Raw genomic sequence first — 17500 nt, 5'->3', positions numbered from 1 at the left:
CTTCCTACTCCTCTTCAGCAACATTATGTTGAATGCTGCAAATGTAACTGTCAGGTTCAAACACCCATGACATCTACAAACCCCATTTCCATATGAGTTGGGAAGTTGTGTTGGATGTAAATATAAACGGAATACAATGATTTGCAAATCATTGTATTCCGTTTATATTTACATCTAACACAATTTCCCAACTCATATGGAAATGGGGTTTGTATTAGACAAGACAAGAAGCAACGAGTCAAACAGAGACAGGATTCAATTTAGCTCAAAGAGGTGGGAGCTCCACACCTCCTCATTTATTTGGGCATTTCTTGATTACATGGCTGCAGCTGTTTCTAAGGGGAGGGGGTCATAAACAGCTGCCGCCCTCGGTCATAAACAGTTTAAAGAAAAGGTGCCCAGAGCGAGGTCAGGTCTGCTCCCTCTCTGCTATGTAGATCTCGGGTCATGACAAGGTCTTCCTGTGGCTGTCCAATAGATCAGGGAGACGTCACATCCCGTCACACACAGTGGAGGTTTACAAGCGGCAGGCCTTTTGCTTGGTAAGGACAAAGACAGCTTTTGTCTTCTCGCAGGGCAGCCTGTACTAATGGGAAAACAAGTTGTGTGATAACTTCTATACAATTATTCTGACAGTAACCACCTGATGTTCCAACTCTTAAACATGTCTGAAACTAATTAATCATGACCATAACCCTTTGGGGTGTCCCGATACAGCTTTTTCTATTCCGATATGATACCATTATTGGAGCCTTTTGCGCATTGGCCGATACCAAAGTGATCCGATAAGATATCAGTAGGAATCATATTACATACTTTCATTATTTTTGTAGTGTGGAATGTTGTTTAAAAGGTTAGATCAAGTGAAATTACTCAGAGAACTATGGTAGGTATGAAAACCACCAACCTGTTTATTATTAACCATATTTTTTCTTTAAATTGAAGTGGAGTGGTCATTTTCTTTTCTTTTTTTTTGGCGATAAAGATTATTTATGTATTTAATATTTGTTTACTTACTATGGTATATTATTTGTTTATTCACTGTTCTGTTACAGAGAACCAGGAAATGGGATACAATTGCCATGGTATGAAAAGGGGTAGCATTAAATAAGATCAGCTTCTTCCTACTCCTTTTCGGACGTGCTGTAAGGAAACAACTGGAAACATGTGATGCATTACATTGTATCGTATGCATGTTCGAAATAAAATGAAACTGGGCTGAACTGAACACCTCCTGGATACAATAATTAAGTAAGTATAATAATGCGGACACGTTTGTTACTGGATACTAATTCTAATGCTCTTCTGCCGTGGAGACTGTAACATGTAAGTAAATAGCGACTATATTTATTTACAAATGTTTTAGGCTGCAATATTGTTCAATTAATGACACTTATTATATATGACTAGCTTGTAAGCTATTGTATGCTTAGCTGTTGTGTACAGTAGCTGCTCGCTCCCAGTAGCTTAAAGTATAGCCCAGTGTTTTTCAACTTTTTTTTAATTTTTAAATCCCATTACAGTAAATGTCAACAAATGACACTCAGTAGCGTATATTGACGAAATATGAGAAAATATGACGCAATTGCACCACTAATGCACCACTAATTCTCAAAGTAGGCCTACACAGCGATTAATAACCATATTTTTTCTTTAAATTGAAGTGGAGTGGTATTTATTTTTATTTTTTGGGCGACACCTCCTGGATACAATAATTAATCACCTTAAGCTTTTGACCCTGTAAGTGGAATTACGCGGACACGTTTGTTACTGCGTACTTCCTAATGCTCTTCTGTTGTGGAGACTGTAACATGTAAGTAATTAGCGACTATATTTATTTACAAATGTTTCAGGCTGCAATATTGTTCAATAAATGACACTTATTACGTGTGACTAGCTTGCAAGCTATTGTATGCTTAGCTGCTCGCTCCCAGTAGCCTAAAGTATAGCCCAGTATTTTTCAACCTTTTTTGAGCCAAGGCACTTTTTTTTTTTTTTTTTTTAATCCAACTACATAAAATGTTAACAAATGACAAAAAAAATAAAAATAAAAAAATAAAATAAAATGACACTCTAGCGTATTTTGACCAAATAATACAAAATATGACGCAATTGCACCACTAATTCTCAAAGTAGGCCTACACCGCGATTAATAACCATATTTTTTCTTTAAATTGAAGTGGAGTGGTATTTTTTTTATTTTTTGGGCGACACCTCCTGGATACAATAATTAATCACCTTAAGCTTTTGACCCTGTAAGTGGAATTACGCGGACACATTTGTTACTGCGTACTTCCTAATGCTCTTCTGTTGTGGAGACTTCAACATGTAAGTAATTAGCGACTATATTTACAAACCCTGTTTCCATATGAGTTGAGAAATTGTGTTAGATGTAAATATAAACGGAATACAATGATTTGCAAATCCTTTTCAACCCGTATTCAATTGAATGCACTACAAAGACAACATATTTGATGTTCAAACTCATAAACTTTTTTTTTTTTTGTGCAAATAATAATTAACTTAGAATTTCATGGCTGCAACACGTGCCAAAGTAGTTGGGAAAGGGCATGTTCACCACTGTGTTACATGGCCTTTCCTTTTAACAACACTCAGTAAATGTTTGGGAACTGAGGAGACACATTTTTGAAGCTTCTCAGCTGGAATTCTTTCCCGTTCTTGCTTGATGTACAGCTTAAAGGCCTACTGAAAGCCACTACTACCGACCACGCAGTCTGATAGTTTATATGTCAACGATGAAATCTTAACATTGCAACACATGCCAATACGGCCGGGTTAACTTATAAAGTGCAATTTTAAATTTCCCGCTAAACTTCCGGTTGGAAACGTCTATGTATGATGACGTTTGTGTGTGACGTCAATGGTTGAAACGGAAGTATGCGGACACATTGAATCCAATACAAAAAGCTCGGTTTTCATTGCAAAATTCCACAGTATTCTGGACATCTGTGTTGGTGAATCTTTTGCAATTTGTTTAATGAACAATGAAGACTGCAAAGAAGAAAGTTGTAGGTGGGATCGGTGTATTAGCGGCTGGCTGCAGCAACACAACCAGGAGGACTTTGACTTGGATAGCAGACGCGCTATCCGACGCTAGCCGCCGACCGCATTGATGATCGAGTGAAGTCCTTCGTCGCTCCGTCGATCGCTGGAACGCATGTGAGCACGGGTGTTGATGAGCAGATGAGGGCTGGCAGGCGTAGGTGGATAGCTAATGTTTTTAGCATAGCTCTGTGAGGTCCCGTTGCTAGGTTAGCTTCAATGGCGTCGTTAGCAACAGCATTGTTAAGCTTCGCCAGGCTGGAAAGCATTAACCGTGTAGTTACATGTCCATGGTTTAATAGTATTGTTGATCTTCTGTCTATCCTTCCAGTCAGGGGTTTATTTATTTTGTTTCTATCTGCATTAAAGCACGATGCTATCACGTTAGCTCCGTAGCTAAAGAGCTTCACCGATGTATTGTCGTGGAGATAAAAGTCACTGTGAATGTCCATTTCGTGTTTTCGACTCTCATTTTCAAGAGGATATAGTATCCGAGGTGGTTTAAATTACAAATCCGTGATCCACAATAGAAAAAGGAGAAAGTGTGGAATCCAATGAGCCAGCTTGTACCTAAGTTACCGTCAGAGCGAAAAAAGATACGTCCTGCACTGCACTCTAGTCCTTCACTCTCACGTTCCTCATCCACAAATCTTTCATCCTCGCTCAAATTAATGGGGTAATCGTCGCTTTCTCGGTCCGAATCGCTCTCGCTGCTGGTGTAAACAATGGGCTAATGTGAGGAGCCCTTCAACCTGCGACGTCACGCTACTTCCGGTACAGGCAAGGCTTTCTTTTATCAGCGACCAAAAGTTGCGAACTTTATCGTCGATGTTCTCTACTAAATCCTTTCAGCAAAAATATGGCAATATCGCGAAATGATCAAGTATGACACATAGAATGGATCTGCTATCCCCGTTTAAATAAAACAATTTTATTTCAGTAGGCCTTTAAGTTGTTCAACAGTCCGGGGGTCTCAGTTGTGGTATTTTAGGCTTCATAATGTGCCACACATTTTCAATGGGAGACAGGTCTGGACTTCAGGCAGGCCAGTCTGTAGTCTGGCCTGTCCTCTACTCCCCTAATATAGGGGAGTAGAGGTTTTTTTTTTTAAAAGAAGTAATCTGGAAGTCTTTCAAGGCCTACTGAAAGCCACTACTACCGACCACGCAGTCTGATAGTTTATATATCAATGATGAAATCTTAACATTGCAACACATGCCAATACGGTCGGGTTAACTTATAAAGTGCAATTTTAAAATTCCCGCCACACTTCCGTTAAAAAAACTCCTTTGGATATGATTTATGTGCGTGACGTCACAAAAGCAACGGAAGTGGTTGGACCCCATCGGACCCGATAGAAAAGCCTCTTGTTTTCTTCGACAATTTGTTTAATGAACAATGGAGGCTGCAAAGAAGAACGTTGTAGGTGGGATCGATCGGTGTATTAGCGGCTAAGTACAATACTGTAATATCTGTGATATTTGCATTAGTGTACTGTGTCTTTAAGGGTTTGGGGAACGCGCATGCGCGAGTGAGTTGGCGGAGAACTTGAGTGTGTGAGCGTGACTTTTGGCTAACAGCAGCTCGTGTATGTGTGTGCGTTACTTTTTGAACTACAACCAGTTACCGCTTGTTAATAAAGCGATTGAGCAGCGCATCCTCGTCTGTTTGACTCCTTCTCCACTGCGGGGCATTACAATACTTACAGCAACACAACAAGGACTACTTACCCGGAAAGCAGACGCCTAGCCGATGCTTGCCGCCAAACCCACGGATGAAGTCCTTCGTCGTGCCGTCGATCGCTGGAATGCAGGTGAGCACGGCTGTTGATGGGAAGATGAGGGCTGGCTGGCGTAGGTGGAGCGCTAATGTTTTTAGCATAGTTCTGTGAGGTCCGGTTGCTAAGTTGCTAAATTAGCCTTAGCGTCGTTAGCAACAGCATTTTTAGGCCTTACCAGGCAGAGAATTTTTAACCGTGTAGTTACATGTACATGGTTTAATAGTATTGTTCATCTTCTGTCTATCCTTCCAGTCAGGGGTTTATTTATTTTGTTTCTATCTTCATTTGAGAACGATGCTATCACGCTAGCTCAGTAGCTAAGTGTGTCACCGATGTATTGTCTTGGAGATAAAAGTCACTTTAAATGTCCATTTCGCGTGCTCGACTCTCATTTTCAAGAGGATATAGTATCCGAGGTGGTTTAAAATACAAATCCGTGATCCACAATAGAAAAAGGAGAGAGTGTGGAATCCAATGAGCCAGCTTGTACCTAAGTTACGGTCAGAGCGAAAAAAGATACGTCCATAATTGCCTAGCCAAATTAGTATGTTTTTGATTATTTTTTTCTTTAATTCAATGAGTACCATCCACTTAATCTTCTCAGCAGTATATATATATATATATATATATATATATATATATATATATATATATATATATATATATATATATATATATATATATATATATATATATATATATATATATATATATATATACATATATATATATATATACACTACCATTCAAAAGTTTGGGGTCACATTGAAATGTCCTTATTTTTGAAGGAAAAGCACTGTACTTTTCAATGAAGATAACTTTAAACTAGTCTTAACTTCAAAGAAATACACTCTATACATTGCTAATGTGGTAAATGACTATTCTAGCTGCAAATGTCTGGTTTTTGGTGCAATATCTACATAGGTGTATAGAGGCCCATTTCCAGCAACTATCACTCCAGTGTTCTAATGGTACAATGTGTTTGCTCATTGGCTCAGAAGGCTAATTGATGATTAGAAAACCCTTGTGCAATCATGTTCACACATCTGAAAACAGTTTAGCTCGTTACAGAAGCTACAAAACTGACCTTCCTTTGAGCAGATTGAGTTTCTGGAGCATCACATTTGTGGGGTCAATTAAATGCTCAAAATGGCCAGAAAAAGAGAACCTTCATCTGAAACTCGACAGTCTATTCAACTAATTTGATAATCGATTAATCTGTCGATTATTACTTCGATTAATCAATTAATAATCGGAGAAAAGAGACAAACTACATTTCTATCCTTTCCGGTATTTTATTGAAAAAAAACAGCATACTGGCACCATACTTATTTTGATTATTGTTTCTCAGCTGTTTGTAAATGTTGCAGTTTATAAATAAAGGTTTATTAAAAAAAAATTATTTTTTTAAAAAAGTAGCCCCTGCGCATGCGCATAGCATAGATCCAACGAATCGATGACTAAATTAATTGCCAACTATTTTTATAATCGATTTAATCAATTAGTTGTTGCAGCCCTAATATATATATATATATATATATATATATATATATATATATATATATATATATATATATATATATATATATATATATATATATATATATATATATATATATATATATGTATGTATATACGGAGGGGATACATATACACACATATATATATATATATATATATATATATATATACTGTATATATATATATATACATATATATATATATATATATACTGTATATATATATATATGTATATATATATATATATATATATATATACTGTATATATATATATATATATATATATATATATATATATATATATATATATATATATATATATATATATATATATATATATATATATATATATATATATATATATATATATATATATATATATATATATAGCAGAGAAACCTGCGAAACAGGCTTGTAGGGATGAAATAGCCTCTGTGTTTTTTTCTGACCTATAATGACAATAATGTCTGAATGAATGCTAAAAACGTTATGACAGACCGCCTTAAAAAAACGGAATGGAATTTTAAATTTTTTTACTGAATGAGACACCTAGAATTTACATGAAAATAAAGACATGTGGGATTTACAATATTAACTATGAACGATAAAACGCTGAATATTGACAACATATGACCGTCACACCCCCTCTCGATCGACATATTTTACATTCAAGCGAAACGCAACAAACACAGCAAAATATGAACGCGAAGGGTAAAAATAAACCCCACCTACAATCTGATATATGTGATATATCACCAAGCTTTAGAACTTTGTTGTAAAAATCTCCTTTCGCGTCTGTCCCTGACACCCGCATTTCAGGCTGGCCGCTCTGGAAACACTCTGTGGAAACGCTCCCCACCCACACTGCTTGGTGCCTCGTCTGAGCTGCTGTGACTTAGATTACCATAGTAACTAATTAGATTACCATAGTAACTAGTATATCATGCAAAAGCGCAGATTCCAACCATTGAAATACTTTGTATAGTTCAGGACTTACGGTCATTTGAACACATCACTGCACATCATAATGGCAGCTACAAATTATTTGGGAATGTCTGAAGCGACATGTTACCGTGGTTACCAAGGCAAGACACAGCAAACATAAATACCGTATTTTTCGGAGTATAAGTCGCACCGGCCGAAAATGCATAATAAAGAAGGAAAAAAACATATATAAGTCTCACTGGAGTATAAGTCGCATTTTTTGGGGAAATGTATTTGATAAATGCCAACACCAAGAATAGACATTTGAAAGGCAATTTAAAATAAATAAAGAATAGTGAACAACAGGCTGAATAAGTGTACGTTATATGAGGCATAAATAACCAACTGAGAAGGTGCCTGGTATGTTAACGTAACATATTATGGTAAGAGTCATTCAAATAACTATAACATATAGAACATGCTATAGGTTTACCAAACTATCTGTCACTCCTAATCGCTAAATCCCATGAAATCTTATACGTCTAGTCTCTTACGTGAATGAGCTAAATAATATTATTTGATATTTTACGCTAATGTGTTCATAATTTCACACATAAGTCGCTACGGAGTATAAGTCGCACCCCCGGCCAAACTATGAAAAAAACTGCAACTTATAGTCCGAAAAATACGGTACATACATTTAAAAAAAACAGCCATTATTGATCGGCCCAACCTAAAAGACTGACTGTCGTCGTTAAAGTGAGACAGAATAGCTTTTATTTTTTGCATTCAGGAGGTGGAAAAAAAACATGTGTTCTGTTTTTATTTTGCCGAGCATGGGTTGATTTTATGGTGAGGCAAAAAACACAAACATGTTTTCATACAGTACATGGGTGCAACACAAAACACCGCAGTGAGAAGCTAATGGAATGTTCTTGGCAGGGATGCCCCCTCGTCAAAGTGTGTCATGGTGGTAAGGTGTGTTAGTGGAACGCTTGGGAGTCCAGACACATGGTTTAGGTCATGATGAGGAGAAAAATACTGGTTGGTCTGCATTCATTGCTCAACACTTCATTGTTCATTAAAAGCTGGCTTCCTTTAAAGACAGGGCAAGGCTGATTAAATAATAGCCGACGATAACAACGTTGATCGGAATATCTAATTGCGTGCTTCTCTCTGTTTTCACCAAGTATCACCTCAAAAAAGCTCTCCATGAAGACCAACATTAAAACACAGTAGCGTAGTAGGCCTTGGTCAGTGGTTCTTAACCTGGGTTTCTATCGAACCCTAGGGGTTCGGTGAGTCGGCCTCAGGGGTTCGGCGGAGCCTCCGCCGCGGAGGTCGAGACACGCCCGACTCATCGTGTAAATAAAAACTTCTCCCTGTCGGCGTATTATGGATACCCCCAAACTATGTTCCCTCTAATTTTCCATATGTGTGAGCAAACGCAAAAACTCCTTGAGCATTCAGTGGAGCACATGTGAGCGACGTCAGACCTGCAGCACACCTGTCCCAGACCTGACTAAATAACAAGTTCAATGTTTTATTATTATAATCAAATGACAGCAGTCATTTCCATGAGATTATGTTCTAATATAAATGTTTTGGCCCACTTACAATGACTATAACATATTGTTTTTCATGAGCTGTGTACTAGTATTATATGTCTGGGTGGGGGGTCCTGCTTTGGAAATAATGTGTACCCCTTTCAGATATCGCATTTAGTTCCCACTAAAACATTCACATGTTGCACAATGAGATGTAAACATGGGATCATGTGTACATTCCTGTAACTTTCTGTTTGTAAAATATACCTTCATTAGTATTTCTTTAATATAATAACTAGGGATGTCCGATAATGGCTTTTTTGCCGATATCCGATATTGTCCAACTCTTAATTACTGATACCGATATCAACCGATACCGATATATACAGTCGTGGAATTAACACATTGTTAGACCTAATTTGGACAACCAGGTATGGTGAAGACAAGGTCCTTTTTAAAAAAAAAAATTAAATGAAATAAAATAAATAAATTAAAAACATTTTCTTGAATAAAAAAGAAAGTAAAACAATATAAAAACAGTTACATATAAACTAGTAATGAATGAAAATGAGTAAAATGAACTGTTAAAGGTTAGTACTATTAGTGGACCAGCAGCACGCACAATCATGTGTGCTTACGGACTGTATCCCTTGCAGACTGTATTGATATATATTGATAAATAATGTAGGAACCAGAAATATTAATAACAGAAAGAAACAACCCTTTTGTGTGAATGAGTGTGAATGAGTGTAAATGGGGGAGGTTTTTTGGGGGGGTTGGTGTACTAATTGTAAGTGTATCTTGAGTTTTTTATGTTGATTTAATACAAAAAAAATAAAAAATAAAAAAATTTAAAAAATAAACCGATACCAATAATTAAAAAAACGATACCGATAATTTCCGATATTACATTTTAAAGCATTTACATCTCTGATTCTAACACATTTTTCTGTAATTTTTTTACCCCTGTATTCATTTTTCTTTATTTATCTATGTACATTTGTATTTATATTAAAAATAATGTTATGTTCTATTTATTATTTGATATTAAAATGATTTGATGTTCTATTTCTTATTAATTTTTATTCTTTATTTCCTAACATTTCCTTTCTTTCATCACTACATAGGCTGCCTGTTGTGACACATTCTCCCCATTAGGAAATGATGACGTTCAAACACAGAATCAAATACATTTCTTCCCCCTAGTTGTGCAAGTGTTAACATCAATGTGTCACCTGTTAAGCATTTCAAAACAACTAAAACCACCACATTATTGAGATGACAACGGATGATTTGGCAAAAATGAACACTGTTATGGATTGTAGTAACATACTTTATTAGTAATGACAAATGCTCTTCCTACCATTCTAAATTCAATAACATAATCCGAAATGATATAATTCCAGTTCTTAATACACTAATAACTCTGCATCACACTCTTGTGGAGTGGTGATTAAAAAAAAGTGCACTAATTTAAAGCACACTGTTGTGTTAAACATTTATTGCAATACTGTTTGTCCACGACTACAAATATACATTTGGAGCCGAGTTCTGCCACAGCGCTGTAACAAACAAACAAAAAACGGTTTATTGCTGGCTTTTATTCATTTGACCTGACTGTGAGTTCTTCTTTATTAGCAAGTGTTAATCAAATGGATGTGTACTAAAAAAAAAAAAAATGCAGATATTTACCTCGTCTTTTCAAATATTTAGTTGAATGTAAAACATCTAAACCGATTTGGATCACCGTACAGACCAAAGCAAAAGTAGTTCAAAGTATGCAATAATCATGGCATATATGAGGCTTAAAATGTGTGTGTGTGTGTGTCCTGCAGGTGGCCTCAAAAGGGGACTGGGGGAGAAGAAGCGCTTTTCGGGTCGTTCTCACCGGTTCCAGGTCCTAAGTGTACCAACTTGGCGGATTATATTCTCAGCCATCTACTTTCCAGGTGAGAGGCATGATTTATTATCTAGAATAGGCCCGGGCAATTATTTTGATTCGGGGGGCCAAATTTATGATGATGAATGAATGGATGGTCAGCGCCTGAGAGCTGCGGCCAACCATCATGACCTCGCACTCCCTTCCCTCTGTTGCTAGATATCTCGAGATATACGTTGTAATATGTATATGTGCTTTGCTATGGAAGTTTTTTCCCACTCCAGACTAGGCCCCCTTAGAAGCCCAGTCTAGATTGTATTTTTTTACTCTTCCTTCCCCAGCGTTTTACCTTTTTCCCCATCTTTTACGGGGGGCACCTTGTGGCGACCCATCAGCGTTCCTGTTCTGTAACCCTGTACACTGTTTGTTTGTCTAATCTTGAACGGGTTTGTGCCGGAAACAAAGTTTCGTTGTACTTGTGCAATGACAATAAAGACCTATCTATCTATCTACAAGCCTGTTTGTCCGCTCTGCCCCAGTATTGAGCACTGTATAAACCACAGAAACCTTGACTATATATATATATATATATATATATATATATATATATATATATATATATATATATATATATATATATATATATATATATATATATATATATATATATATATAAATAAATAAATATATATATAAATAAATAAATATATATATATATATATATATATATATATATATATATATATATATATATATATATATATATATATATATATATATATATATATATATATACATACACATATACATATGCACATATACATATGTACATACATACAGTATATGGACGTATGTACATATATATGTATATATATATGTACATACGTATATACATTTACATATATATATATATATATGCACACTATATATATACAAACATATATACTGTGTATATACAGTATATATGTACGTATATGTATACATAGTGTATATATATATATATATATATATATATATATATATATATATATATATATATATATATATACACATATATATATGTATATATATATATATATATATATGTGTATATATATATATATATATATATATATATATATATATATATATATATATATATATATATATATATATATATATATATATATATATATATATATATATATATATATATATATATATATATATATATATATGTTAGGTATACTGCTCTACCCCGGTATTGAGCACTGTATAACGGATAAAACCTTGACTATATATATATATATATATATATATATATATATATATATATATATATATATATATATATATATATATATATATATATATATATATATATATATATATACATATACATATATATATATGGGGTTAGTGCGTCTGCCTCACAATACGAAGGTCCTGAGTAGTCCTGGGTTCAATCCCGGGCTCGGGATCTTTCTGTGTGGAGTTTGCATGTTCTCCCCGTGACTGCGTGGGTTCCCTACGGGTACTCCGGTTTCCTCCCACCTCCAAAGACATGCACCTGGGGATAGGTTGATTGGCAACACTAAATTGGTCCTAGTGTGTGAATGTGAGTGTGAATGTTGTCTGTCTATCTGTGTTGGCCCTGCGATGAGGTGGCAACTTGTCCAGAGTGTACCCCGCCTTCCGCCCGATTGTAGCTGAGATAGGCTCCAGCGCCCCTCGCGACCCCGAAGGGAATAAGCGGTAGAAAATGGATGGATATATATATATATATATTTATATGTATATATATATGAATTTCACACCTAGGCCTTCAGTGACGTCCTACTCCTACTTAGTCCAACTTTAATAAATACCTCTCCTAATACGTTGCGCACTACTGGGTTTTGAACCACTTCAATAGTTTACAAAATGGGCTATGTCAGAAGTACTTCATCTGGAGTACTGTATTAATCCCCAAGGGGAAATTGAGATTTTCAGCACAATCCCATTCACAGGATCGCTGACGGATCAACCAACTTCCGGCGCCCCTTTTCCAGCACATTTAAAAATCAATAAACCCGCATCAACAATTAGAACATATCTGTACGTGGTGCTGTCAAAATAATTTTTTTTGTAAAAACTCCAAATTTGCAGCACCCATCAGAAGCCGTAAACCGCGACTACCGCTCGTAATACGGTTGATTTGATCGGAAGTGGCGGACAAACCGTTTCACCGGCTGGGACAGGTTAGCTAGTTTGAGGGTTGGCCGACCTCGTCTCACGAGATATGTTTTTTCTTGAAATGTCCTTGTTGAAAATGGCCCTGCATGTATATATCTGCAACCTAATCAATGTTTTGGGTTAAAACTGGTGATCAGATTGGCTATCGCAACTGTCTATCAACTGTATGTGCCCTGTTCGCCGACACTGCACAGACCGCCCTGTTGTTGTGGTTGTTGATGGCAGATTTCATCCCGTGCTGGCAACAAGCTGGATAAAACCTCTAACTTAAAAACATTTATTTGATTGATGCTTTTATTTTTTTTATTGATGCTTTTATTATTTTTTTTCTGTATTGTGTAGTTATAATTATATGCTTTTACTTGTAATTGTATTGAGTTTGTGGACCCCAGGAAGACTAGTGGGTTGTTGTGGCAACCAGCTAATGGGGATCCTTATTAAAAAAATAAAAAAAAATCAAATCAAAAACAGCAACACTGGAGCCTAATATGACATGAAGAGAATATGATGAATACTTTTATATATTTAGGGAAAGTAGATGAACAATAAAATAAAATAAACTTGTATCAATTTATGATCATGATTTAAATTGGCCAGTATAGAAGGCCACCACTGATCTATATAAGGTATGCATGATTAATCCAAGTGTGTACATAATTTATTAAATATGTTTTTATGATTAATCACATGAGATAACTCGTTAAATTTGACATATACATGCATATGTATGTATATATAAAATTGCATTTGTGTATGAATATTTTCTTTACAGGGGAACTGCACTTTTTTGGAAAATATGCCTATAATTCACAATCCCTATGTAAGACAAGAACACATACATATAAATAGAGTTTATGCATTATAAATCATCAATAAACATTAGCAAAAGTCAGCTAACAATGGAGTCAATGGAAGCTCCTTTATTACGCCCACAAAGCCCTCTAAATACAAAAAAGGTCAGTTAGCATATTATATCCAGAACACTCTAATCCTTTATTTAAAGAATCAAACGCATTGAAATTCAACCGTTTAGTGGATTGACAAGCAGCTAAAATTATGCACAAAGCAAACTATAACCCACTACCCAAATATTTACAACAATTTGTCGCAAAAAAAGAGGAGTAATATATCCTTGGAGGAAAATGTAGTTTAAAACATTTGTATGCACGTGCAACACTTAAAACCTTTAGTACATCAGTATGTGGGATACAATTATGGAATGGATCAAGCCAGGGGTGTCATACGTGCGGCCCAGGGGCCGGATCAGGCCCACGGACAGGTTTTATCCGGCCCGCGGGATGAGTTTGCCAAGTATCAAAATGGGCCGAAATTATTGAATGAAATAAACTGCTGTTCTAAATGTGTCCACTAGATGTCACAATAGCAATTCTTTGTATCTTTGTATATGATGCTACATATGTAAAAAAAAAAACACATGTTAGTGCACCAGTCGAGGAAAATGAGCAAACTACATAAATAACATCCTGTAATTTGATGTTGATTATTTTTTTTATCTTGATACATAAACAAATTAACACCAATGAGTTGACCGATGAACATTATCACATCATTTATTCAGAAAGTAAAAATAACGACAAATGAAGATAGAATACTATTAACCGCAACATGTAAGTGTAAAAAACAACAACACCATTATGATTTGTACATTTTCAGAATGTGCTTTTTCTATTTAAAAAAACAACAACAACAACCTGAAGTTGTCTTTATTTTTAAATTATCGTGCCGTGATTTTACCTCTTGGGAGGAGATCCTTTCTCCATGTGGCCCCCCGATCTAAAATGAGTTGGACACCCCTGGATTAAGCAAATAAGTCAAAGAAAGTACTAATATGACCCAATTTATAACACCCCTGTAGTGTAGTGTAGTGTAGTGTAGTGTAGGACAGTGTTTTTCAACCTTTTTTGAGCCAAGGCACATTTTTTGCGTTGAAAAAATCCAGAGGCACACCACCAGAAGAAATCACTAAAAAACTAAACTCAGTTGACAGTAAAAAGTCGTTGTCGCAATTGTTGGATATGACTTTAAACCAGGGGTCGGCAACCCAAAATGTTGAAAGAGCCATATTGGAGCAAAAATACAAAAACAAATCTGTCTGGAGCCGCAACAAATTAAAAGCCATATTACATACAGATAGTTTGTCATGAGATATACATTGAATTGAGATGACTTAAAGGAAACTAAATGAGCTCAAATATAGCTACAGATGAGGCATAATGATGCAATATGTACATATAGCTAGCCTAAATAGCATGTTAGCATCGATTAGCTTGCAGTCATGCAGTGACCAAATATGTCTGAATAGCACTCCACACAAGTCAATAAAATGAACAAAACTCACCTTTGTGCATTCACGCACAACGTTAAAAGTTTGGTGGACAAAATGAGACAGAAAAAGAAGTGGCATAAAACACGTCCTAGAAAGTCGGAAAAAGTTATATATATGGAAACAAACTAAGGTGAGTTCAAGGACCGCCAAAATTAGTAGGACAAAACGGCGCTCGCCAAATACTCGAATCAGTGAAGCATGTTTAATACAAACAGTGTGCTTTATAACAATTAGTGTCATGTTTGTCCTCCTACAGAAACCATATTAAAACAATTTTTTTTTCCCCCTCATCTTTTTCCATTTTTCATACATTTTTGAAAAAGTTTCAGAGAGCCACTAGGGCGGCGCTAAAGAGCCACATGCGGCTCTAGAGCCGCGGGTTGCCGACCCCTGCTTTAAACCATAACCATAACCCATCACTATAGCTCTTGTCTCAACCTGTCACATCACGCTGTGACTTATTTTGAGTTCTTTGCTGTTTTCCTGTGTGTAGTGTTTTAATTCTTGTCTTGCGCTCCTATTTTGGTGGCTTTTTCTCTTTTTTCTGTATTTTCCTGTAGCAGTTTCATGTCTTCCTTTGAGCGATATTTCCCGTATCTACTTTGTTTTAGCAATCAGGGATATTTCAGTTGTTTTTATCCTTTGTGGGGACATCGTTGATTGTCACGTCATGTTCGGATGTATATTGTGGACGCCGTCTTTGCTCCGCAGTAAGTCTTTGCTGTCGTCCAGCATTCTGTTTTTGTTTACTTTGTAGCCAGTTCCGTTTTAGTTCTGTTCTGCATAGCCTTCCCTAAGCTTCAATGCCTTTTCTTAGGGGCACTCACCTTTTGTTTATTTTTGCTTTAAGCATTAGTTTCCGACATCTACAAAGCAATTAGCTACCGACTGCCACCTACTGATATGGAAGAGTATTGCATGGTTACTGTGCCGAGCTTTAGACAGCACCGACACTCAACAACAACACATAATATGCAGACTATAATTACTGGTTTGCAAAAAATATTTTTAACCCAAATAGGTGAAATTAGATAATCTCCCATGGCACACCAGACTGTATCTCACGGCACACTAGGGTGCACAGTGGTTGAAAACACTGGTGTAGGAGATATGCAAAAGACCTTAGAGCAGTGGTTCTTAACCTGGGTTCGAACAAACCATAGGGGTTTCGGTGAGTCGAGCTCAGGGGTTCGGCGAAGGTCAAGACACACCCGACTCATCGTGTAAATAAAAACGTCTCCCTATCGGCGTATTATGGATACGGCAACAGCAGAAGTCAGACTGATTTGCAGGTGTGTAATTTGTTGTGAGTTTATGCACTGTGTTGGTTTTGTTGTTTGAACAAGGTGATGTTCATGCACGGTTCATTTTGTGCACCAGTATAAAAACATGGTAACACTTTAGTATGGGGAACATATTCACCATTAATTAGTTGCTTATTAACATGCAAATTAGTAACATATTGGCTCTTAACTAGTCATTATTAAGTACTTATTAATGCCTTATTCGGCACGGCCTTATTATAACCCTAACCCTCTAACCCTGGCCCCTAACCCTCTAACCCTAACCCTAACCCTAACCAAATAACTCTAAATTAAGTCTTTGTTACTTAGAATATGTTCCCCATACTAAAGTGTTACCAAAAACATATAACGTTGTCTTGAATTTGAAAAAAAACCCATCATTTTATTTTTCACTAAAGAAGGGTTCGGTGAATGCGCATATGAAACTGGTGGGGTTCGGTACCTCCAACAAGGTTAAGAACCACTGCCTTGGAGAATCTGCACAATAAAACATGTTATGACAATATATTACATAAATATGCATTGTTTATTTACAAAATAATACATGATCCAAACGTGACGCTTGACTCGTATCACAAAGCAACATTAAACTGTGCTCGGTGTCCAACTTTTCACACTCTGTTGTCTGTTGATGAAGGGTTTTCCACCTCGGTTTCTGGATGATCAGTTTCAAACGTTGGGTTGGTCTGCCCCCGCGTGTGCCGCTTCTGAACCTCCTCGAAAATTTGCAGAACCTTTTGGACGCATAAAGAGAATTAGTCTGATGGCTGACGTGCCTGAGAGGAATGTATACGGAGATATGCAAATGACCTTGGATTTAGGGATGAGACCCACTCGGAAGAAGCCAATGTGTCCTGTGTCAATCTTAGTGCAATCCACCACAGTGGACGCAATGTTCTCTGGGGAGGGCCCGTCACATAA

General features: G+C 36.2%; 1 protein-coding gene across 1 annotated transcript in view; it reads right to left on the bottom strand.

Moving 5' to 3' along the window:
* Positions 1-17000: 17000 nt before the first annotated feature.
* Positions 17001-17500, bottom strand: part of si:ch211-153b23.4 (uncharacterized protein LOC335392 homolog) — a 14034-nt gene continuing 13534 nt past the window's right edge. Inside the window, exons 8-9 of the mRNA XM_062043786.1 lie at positions 17390-17500; positions 17001-17313 (exon numbers count right to left, since the gene is read on the bottom strand). The exon at positions 17390-17500 is cut by the window's right edge and continues 12 nt beyond it. Coding sequence (XP_061899770.1) covers positions 17191-17313; positions 17390-17500 — 234 coding nt within the window. The 3' untranslated portion in view covers positions 17001-17190. The remainder of the gene's footprint in view (positions 17314-17389) is intronic.

Source organism: Entelurus aequoreus, linkage group LG04 (assembly GCF_033978785.1).
Source record: "Entelurus aequoreus isolate RoL-2023_Sb linkage group LG04, RoL_Eaeq_v1.1, whole genome shotgun sequence".
NCBI lineage: Eukaryota > Metazoa > Chordata > Actinopteri > Syngnathiformes > Syngnathidae > Entelurus > Entelurus aequoreus.
This window is presented reverse-complemented; position numbering and strand designations above follow the sequence as displayed.